Source organism: Acromyrmex echinatior, chromosome 5 (genome assembly GCF_024713525.1).
Source record: "Acromyrmex echinatior isolate Ae372 chromosome 5, ASM2471352v2, whole genome shotgun sequence".
NCBI classification, from domain to species: domain Eukaryota; kingdom Metazoa; phylum Arthropoda; class Insecta; order Hymenoptera; family Formicidae; genus Acromyrmex; species Acromyrmex echinatior.
In genome coordinates, this window is record NC_141856.1 from 10,699,739 (window position 1) to 10,709,234 (window position 9,496).

Consider the following 9,496-nt stretch of genomic DNA (forward strand, 5'->3'; position numbering starts at 1 on the left):
GGATTAATGTGAGAAATTAATTATGTAAAATTATGTGTTGGAAAATATATAGCGATATGCAAGTGTAATAATGTTATTTTCAACAAGATATTACAAAAAAATCTTGCAGAAAAGAATATCGTGGAAAATCAATAAGGAAAAATGTCGACGGATATTACGCGAATGAATTGAAATCTCATTTGAAACTTTTCTTCCAATTTTGTTCTGTTCTTAAATATTGGTACGTCAGCGTACATAAACTCATAACAATCCATATTTCGTCGATACACGATTAAGTTTCCTACATTTTTTAAAAATATTTTGTTTTTCAAAACGTGTAAGTACAATAAATTATTAAATAATAAATATAAATGTGAATATAAAACGATAAACGCGCGAATAATGCTCTTGAGTAAAATTGCAACGATGGATGGTCGGCCGCCGGGATGCAAGCAACAATTAAACATCGAGTTATTTTCACGTCTACTTAGCTTATTTTCACAACGCGGTCATCAATATTTCCGCCGGTAGTTCCGCCAATAAGTACAAATATAAAAACATATTTCGCGTCCAAACATGAAACGTCGCACGAGCGGCAAGCAATAAACATTCGACGGGTTTTCACTGATAATACTTTCGTAAGTGCACGGCCGTGCAAATAAAACGGTGATGCGTGTGTTGCAAATGGATTTCGTGGCGGGATATGAAAGAGAGGCAAAACATAATTCGAGATTTTTCCGTTTATTTCGTATCGTAGGTGTGTCTTACGTACTGATACGTAATAGCGTACTAATAATAATATTAATATCAATATGTTCCGCACGTACAAGTATATACGTGCATATATTGTTATATATACGTCATATATACACATATAGATATATATGTATACATACAGATTTGTTCTATTTATTCTATCTATGCTTCATTCTTCGTAATAATATACACGCAGATTCGAGCATTATTAACGCTAATTATTATTCACATGATCCGTGTTTATAATCAATAAATATACTTATGTATATTTTATATATACATATATATATATATATATTCCTGTGTATATTATATATATATATATATATATGTATATAATTATCTCAATTCTCTCTTTCATCGAATACCGCACGAATCTCCGGTATCGAGGAAGGTTATCACGTGATTAAATGCACAAGAACGCGATGCAATTTTTTGCGAAGAAAGTACAATATCTCACTAATTACTAAAGCTATTATTCTTTTTACAATACTTGTCGCTTTTCGTCGTCGTGACAGCTTCAAACACTTCTCTCAAGGTGAAGATTAAAACACAATAAATTTTCATCGTCGACAAAACTTAGAAGACTATAATCAGTTTTTTTCCGGCATACTATACACACTATTAGACTATTTTCGCATTTCTATCGGGACGCTTGAAATCGCGACAATTATCACCATTTACATTTCCGTCGATTAAAACGCTCACGCTAAAATTTAATTTGCGGCATTTAATTTGCAATCAATCACAAGTGTATTGCCGTCAAAGCAAGTATAAATAAATACAGGAAGTTATTGCATATTGCCGAAGTAATTGCTAGAAGTAGTGATAAGCCTATTAAATGTTAATAGAGGGAATTCCGCGGACTCGCCATTCTAAAATATTAAAATGTTAGTCTCTATTTACGATAAAACAATCTACCGATATATACCCGTTTGTTTCCCCAAAGCTGTTCGTGCGATTCGTTTATTCGTTATAATCGTTACGTGTTCAACGATACAGTGTCGCATTAAATGCGAAAATTCTGGATCGCTTGTTCGAAAATAATTACGGCCGCAGTACAATAAAAACGGACATTTCGGAATCGGGAAATACTCGATGCAAAACGCGCCGTGCAAAGCAAACAATAACTTTTTCAACCCGTTTTCCAAGGATGTCTTGGCAGGAGCATAGAAATGTGATCGCATTTGTAGAATATCGAGATTCAACATCGTAATACGAGTCGCGCTGGACTATGTGGACCGATAATTCTGACTCGTCCTTATCGCTATCTGTCGGAAACAGACGTCTCAGTATTATTACGGATTTCACGTGATCTATGACGCAAAGATGGGCGCGAAAATGGTGGTGAAGAAATAAAAATTCATCAAATCAGCGATCAGTCTCAACATTTGCGTAGATAAGAGCGATTATGATTATGAAATTCGCATTTATTTTCTTGTTCCGAGCATCCATTCGCGTTTCCTTCATCAAAGCGAGGCTTTTGATCGAAATACGAAAACTCGTGCGATCATCGAGTTTACAATGCTGTCGAAAATAATGAATTAACGTGCGTGAAGAAGAAATTTACTGATTAAAATTGAACTCGGAGTTTTCAAATTTCATTAAAATATACGCGATTGGAACGTTTTTTTGCTTTGCTGAGAAAAGTCTCATTATGTTCGTTTAATATAATAAAACTATTAGTTATTTGATTAATTTCGTGGCACGAATTTCTTCTTCTTCACACATCGATTTCTACGTTTTGTCTATCGTTGCCCTTCTTCAACTTTTATGATCATGTATTTTAGAGTTTAATATTCTTTTTAAAGATTCATTTTCTTTCTCATACATACGTTTTTTTTTTTTATGTATGTTACGCATCATGCTGGAATGAAGGCCATATTCGATCAAGACGGGTTTCAGTGCCTAATAATATTTTTATATGTAAATTTTACAACTTTCAATTCAAGCAAACTACTCAATTATTTGGATTTTACACAGTTTTCGGAATCTTTGAACAAATTTTTCGTCGCGAATTTCTCTAGTTTAATCTGACATCTCATGCAGTTTTTCGACTCTTACAAAAACCGTTTAGCAAATGTGTTTTGTGAATGCGAATTAAATAAAGATTAGACTATTAAAAATTATGATATTAAATTAAAAAATAATGATATTAAATAATGAAGAAAATCGATATTAATATATACTTCCACGAAGAAATTTCGGTAAAAACCGTTAGAAGTTTTAGCCCGAAGACTGTTCGTCGATTAACGATGCCCTTATAGAGAGATTGACGATTTATTACGCTAATTGTCGTATTAGCTAATCGCCTATGTGTTTATCGTTTCTACGCGATACGAGGATACGATCCGATACGAGAAACTATACGAGAGATTTACAATTTTTACCAGAGCTCATTACGACCTTTCTAGTTCCATTCCTTGGCGAGCTCGTCCGTCGTGGGAATCCATTCTTGCTTCACGTAAATCAAACCCGGATCGTAGTGATCGCCGTGGTGCTCTTCAAGGTTCCGCTGATGGGACCTTGAATTCCGATATTCTCAGTACTTCTGCAACGTTATCGGCAGATTACCGCTGGTGTTGACGGCATTACAGTCTTGATAATATCTGTGATACAGCGGCGGAGACGGCGCCGCGCCCGTCGAAAGCGGCGTCGGCGGGCTGGACCTACGATAGATCAGACCGTGTTCTGAGGATATAGTTTTTCTGTAATTTTATCTAATTTATTATGTCTAAAAAAATGAATTTAACACGCCACTATTCTCGGTGACAAATACTGTTACTTTTTTCTATATTAACGCCCTGTTTGTTCAGTGTATTAAAATTTTCAAAAACGTATGATGATAAAATATTATGTAATTAAATAATTCTCTTTTGTAATATTGAGTAGTTTTTTCATTTTATAATATCTAGCTGTTTATTTTATGTCATTAAAAATTGTCTACAGGATAACGCCAATTTTGATAACGCCAATCATCAACGAAGATAATACAATAGAAATTCTTGGAATTATGAATTTTTTTCTAGGGTTATGGAAAATCCTATGTAACAATGCTTAGGAATGGTGACAATAATATTTATTTATTTATTATATATTATTTTGAGTTGTATTAATCACTCGATGCTTATTACTCAAGAATATCAAATCTTACTTGGATATTAAATCAGCAAATTAATTGTGATGTAGTCTCACTTACTGTTTACAATAGTATTACCTATTGCTTACTGTTTTTACAAAATAATGTATAATAAAGTATACAGACAAAATTAAATGCCATTGACACAAAAATTGAATACAATCGCAACTGAATTCTACAATTGTCATATAATGAAAATGATTTACGGCAAAATAACTTGTATTATTTCTTTATTATTTATCATATGATTGGTATAAAAATTCGTGCCATTCTCTTCGTTCTCCCTAAAGAAACAGATTTTGCGTTTATTATTCGTACAAGCACGAGACTTCCATCATCGAATTGGGATCTCGTGGCGAGCGTCACGTTTTCTTGAACGATGCGAAACAATTCAGGTATTCTGGTACTCATTCTGGTACTCGTACCTGTAAAGCTGACAGCTCGGGGACTGGGTGTCCTGATAGATCGCCGTGTCGGGACTGGCGTCTTGATACCATTGCGAATGGCCCACGGCGTTGCTCGCGTGATTCCGCGCTGTGTTGTACTCATGGTCCATAATGGCGTATCCGGTGGCCGCCGGTGCACAATACGGGGTGTACATGGTGCCGGGTGGCGAGGCGTTGCCTCTGGAAACGGTACTGGTATGTCCGTAACCGCTGGTGGCCATCATCGCCGCCACCGCTGCCGTCGTGGTAGTCGTGGTGGTGCCCGCGGATGATAGATCCCTGCTGCCGCTGCCCATGGATTCCCTGCTGCTCATAATTGAATGCGGATGCTGGAGCCCATGCGGATGGTGGGAGTGATGCTGGTTATCACGCGTCATCAGACCGGCGTTGTTCTCCCGTGTCGTCATTAGTGCATCGACGCTGAAGCTGGTTGGATCCAGACCGGCCATCGACACGTCTTGGATCGACTCCTGGTGCACTTGGTGCGCCTGATGCACCTGATGACCCAGAGCTGTCTGTATAACGCTCTGACCAGGCGCCGCGACCGTCGCCGTCGTCGTCTTATCCTCCTGTATCGGGCTGTGCAGGCCGTATTTGCTAGCTTGAACCGCAGCAGCCGCAGCCGCCGCCGCTGCCATGCAATGGTTGTCGTTCACTGGTTCCCGTTTAGGCTTGCATAGACCGGTGACCTCCAGACCGCCTCCCAACTTCTTCGTCGAAGCGTCCGACGGTGGCGGCAACGCGACCTGACTACTACTAGATTTAACGTCCTCTTGACGTTTCTCCGGTAGGATACCCTGTCGTTTTAACGCCTCTTCCTTCTCCTTCAGCGCGTCCTTCTTCTTGAAACGCCTGCGACGTCTCAAATAAGAACCATTATCAAACATATTATAGCTATCCGGATCTAAGGACCAATAACTCCCTTTTCCGGGTTTCTTATCGTCTCGCGGCACTTTCACAAAGCATTCGTTCAGGCTGAGGTTGTGCCGGATGGAGTTCTGCCAACCCTGCTTGTTCTCACGATAATATGGGAAACGGTCCATAATGAATTGGTAGATACCATTTAGCGTAATCTTCTTGTCGGGTGCATTCTGAATGGCCATCGCGATCAGTGCGATATAGGAGTAAGGTGGTTTCACCATATCCTTGCCGGCGTGATGAATGTGCTGCTGTCCGATACCTGACACTGGGTATCCTGTAGCCGTCGCATAGCCGCCGTATCGATACTGCTCGTAGTAACTCCCGGGAGCACCGACCGCCGGATACGACGGCGCGCCCATGCCCATCGGCACCGTCGCGTGCCGATAGTACGCATTCTGCTCGCTGAAGAGCGTGTGCATCTTCGCGCACTCGCTCTCAGTATGATCCACGGGCGACGATCGCGAACGAAACACTTGGTTCCAATTGGAGCGAGGGGATGATTGTTCTCTTCACTATTCTAGGAGAGATTCTCTAACGCACATGTTTCTGTTCTTTTTAACGTCTCCGACTCGCACAACTTGTTCTTCGTGAATGTTGGAAAGAGCCTGGGAGAATGTCGTTATATTGGAAAAGAATTCCAAAATATTCCAAATTTTATTTTATGCAGTCTTTTATTTTCTATTATTATATTGTTTGTCACTTTTCACTCCGAATTCTTCCTTGAAGAAATTCTTCTAAGCTGCCTATTAATAGCGATCATGGTTTTCTCTCGTTTTCGAATCATAAATCACTTGCGAAGTCTTTCTTCACAATTCACTTCGAATAGAACTATAAATCGGTATCTTTTAAAATATACAAATAATATATAAAAGTTTACATTCGATAAAGAGTGTCGCTATTTTTCGAAATTATTATTCTTCTACGTTTATTCTGCATTATCATTGTCCTCTTTTCACAGTTTCACTTATATCACTGACTTGGCAAGTAGGTATTAAACAATAAAACATTCTTCTTAATATTCATGTCTTAATTTTTTATTCGAATGTTATTTTTTTTTTCGTTACTACGATAAAACCCGCGTTTCCACTGTCACTTATTTGTCGCTTCGAGCGCACTTGAAGCGCCGTCACTGCATCACCGCGCAATCCAAAGTATCTTCGATCGATAGATCTCTAATGAGCGATCACGCTAAAATCCCGAAAAACACGACGTCGTCGCTCATAGAGTCTGCGGCGCGCCCCGCTGCTCCGTGATAGTATTTTGTTGACCGTATCCCGGGAATCTTCGTCTTAGACACGGTGACGGAAGACGGGGTGTACGAGGCCGCGGTGAAGGCAGGAGACGAAGGTGCATTCAGTTGAACAGTGCGACTCGGCCGCTAGCGCGAGGACGCACGCTAACCCCGTTAGCACCCGCGTGTGCACGCCACGGTATTATGATACACAACAGGCCGGAGTTTACTCAACCCCGAGTAAAAACACACTGGGAGCTCGGCGTCGCGCGCGGATCGGAGTGCTCGACGGCTTCGGCACGGCCGGAGGACGGCTGCGCCGTTCGTGCGCCTTCGAAAAATCACGAGGTCTCCTACACATCGTATTACGCCATTGGCTGCGCGATCGTGGAGCCGTACCGTGTTTCCGCCCACATCGCAGGACCAATCCGCTCGGAGCGGTGAACGCCGTTGTATAAGACCGCCCTGAATGAGATTCTGCCAATCACCGCGCGGTAAACGATCGCATGGTCACGCCCTCGTCACCTCGCGCAAGGGCTCAGGACACTCCGCTCGTGAGACCAGCCGTACTGCACGCCGCGATGCGGAATTTTTCCGCGGCCATCGGCCGTCGGATACTTTTCGCGATACCAAGCGGACAACGAGCACGAGGATTAAGGTGGTGATCTCGGTGGATCTTGCCCGGAACAGCAGAAATTGCGGAAACGAGTGATAGTTGCATGCGCGCGGTGTCTCAGCCAGAAATTGAGCAAGTGTCGAGGATGTTTAGGGTGACAGTGACAAGAATGGTTTCAGACAGCCGTGTGATTGCGATTTCATAGCGCGCGCCTTTAAAAAAAAGAACGAGCGTTAGACGTCATCGAGCAACGGAGTTGTCAAGTATTTCTTCAAATTTTTGTTAGTAGGGTATCAACGAAATCAGATTCGAAGATGGCATTGAGATTCGTCGATTTATTTGTGAGATTCGTCGATTGTGAAATATTTTTGTCTTTGTTATATGATGTAATTCGCAGGAAGTGCTTTATGGATTTTGACAGATCTAAAATTTAAGCTATGGCGATCCATTCATATTCATATTTTGTATTTAGCGCTAAATCTACTCAAGATAACATTTGTGCAAGCTTGATATAATACAATAGAAAGAATTAAATGGTAATTTAGTATTACACTGATTAAATACGAAGCTACATCTCGCAAATGAGTTCTGCGAAATGTTTTAGTTGATTATATATATATTATATATATATATATATAAGAAATAATTTAAGTTGAAAACTTTTAATTCTAATAAAAAATGCCAACTGCAAAATATATTTGCCCAGTTGATTATCATCTAATCTTCCTTATTTTGATTGATAAAAATGATTTAAAGTCAGCAATATATTAATTTTATTATATTTTACAGAAAATCATTCTAGATGTAATTCTAATCAAATTATTAAAAAAATAGAATATTATTGTTTTTAATAATTTATTTTAATAATTGACTACTAATTCTTCTATTTAGAGCAATGTTCATCCTAAATATCACATAATTTGCAAATTTATGCGACCAAGAATCTCGTGGAGGACGTTGTGACGATAATGTCACGTGGATAGATGGAAAAGAGGCAACCTCGCGTTCTTGCAGCACGACACTTTCAATTTAGCGTCTGTTTTTCCAAGGGTTCGACTCCCGCCTTGCGAAAACACTCGACAGGACACGTCGCCACCCTCCATTTCTCGTCGTCAAGTTTCCGCCTCCGTCTGAATCGTGCTATCCAGGTTCTCAAAATACCTTCGATCCTTCTAGACGCTCCACTTTCCGCCATTTAAATTGATTCGACGCAAATATAGTGCTTGTTACTGAAATCAAGTTGTGAAAGCTGAGAACAAGTTTGCCATCGAAAGCGATTGATTTTCTGCGTGCTAACATACTTAATTGTCTCCTATATTACAGCATATATAATTTTAATAGTATCTATATAAATATAGAAAAATGGCAAGTATGTGTAAAAATATAAAAAATTACCATAAAATATATAAAAAATAAAAGTATAATTTAAAATTTAAGAAAAAAAAAATATATATATATATATATATATACACTGCATGTGTATAGATTTGATATTTTTATAGATTTATATAAGATTTCACTAAATTTATAATCATTGAGCACAATATTCAACCCTGCCCCCAAGAAATTTTCGCTAAAAAAAAAAAATAATTTTATTTTGTTTAGACGTTTTGTTAAACAACTAAAAAATTTAACTCATAAGATATTTCGTAAGTAATTATAATAATATTAGGTGTTGGAATTAATTCGTAGCGTTTTTAATGAAAGAATGTTATTTATTTCACATGAGCATTAAAAAATACATTAATGAAAGTACTTCCCATCACTTGTAAAACGCTACGAATTAATTCCAACACCTAATAATAAAATAATAAATTAGACAAATGAATAGAGGAATGTTAAATATGATCTTATGACTGGATTTTGATGCCTAATAATATTTCAACATGAATTATTAAATATATTTTCCAATTCTTCAAATTTTTTAAGATGTTTCAAGACTATCATTATTATTCAATTAATCATCAATTTAATTTGTAATATTAATATTCTAGCTTCAATTTAGGACTGCGTTTCAAGAACGGCTGCAGTTTGAAGAACAGGAAAATATATAAAGTACCTAAGGTAATAATTCACGTAGAAATATTATTATCGTATTAAAATCCAACCTCGATCGATATAATTGGCGCTCCTTTATTTGTGTTATTCACATAAGCGGCCTAGTTTAATTTGTTATTATAATAAATTAAAATATATATAGAATCATTCCAAATGACACATATACATGTATAATTCCATTCCAACAGTTATTTCTCTTTGGTGCAATTTATGCGCGAAAAACGCAAGAGGAGCAATAACTTTCCGTTCGCGCGATCGTTATCGTGTATTTTCTTGAGCCACGCGCAAGTGTTAAATTGATCATTGCCTCTACCAGGCGACTAGGCGGTTAATTTTCATTTAAATGGAAC

General features: G+C 38.2%; 1 protein-coding gene across 1 annotated transcript; it reads right to left on the minus strand.

The window, feature by feature from the left end:
- Nucleotides 1-186: 186 nt before the first annotated feature.
- croc (forkhead box protein crocodile) lies at nt 187-8,569 on the minus strand. The gene is made up of 2 exons (XM_011068484.2): nt 4,300-8,569; nt 187-3,404 (listed from the first exon to the last, which is right to left on the minus strand). The coding sequence occupies exons 1-2, from the start codon at nt 5,658-5,660 to the stop codon at nt 3,278-3,280; spliced, it is 1,488 nt and encodes a 495-aa protein (XP_011066786.1). The 5' UTR covers nt 5,661-8,569; the 3' UTR covers nt 187-3,277.
- Nucleotides 8,570-9,496: the final 927 nt, after the last annotated feature.

Excerpts from the sequence above, each read along its gene's own strand:
- croc (XM_011068484.2), bottom strand. The coding sequence starts at position 5,660 with ATGCACACGCTCTTCAGCGAGCAGAATGCGTACTATCGGCACGCGACG. Across the intron at positions 3,405-4,299 it reads CCGAGCTGTCAGCTTTACAG|GTCCAGCCCGCCGACGCCGC; the intron begins GTACGAGTACCA and ends GATCTATCGTAG.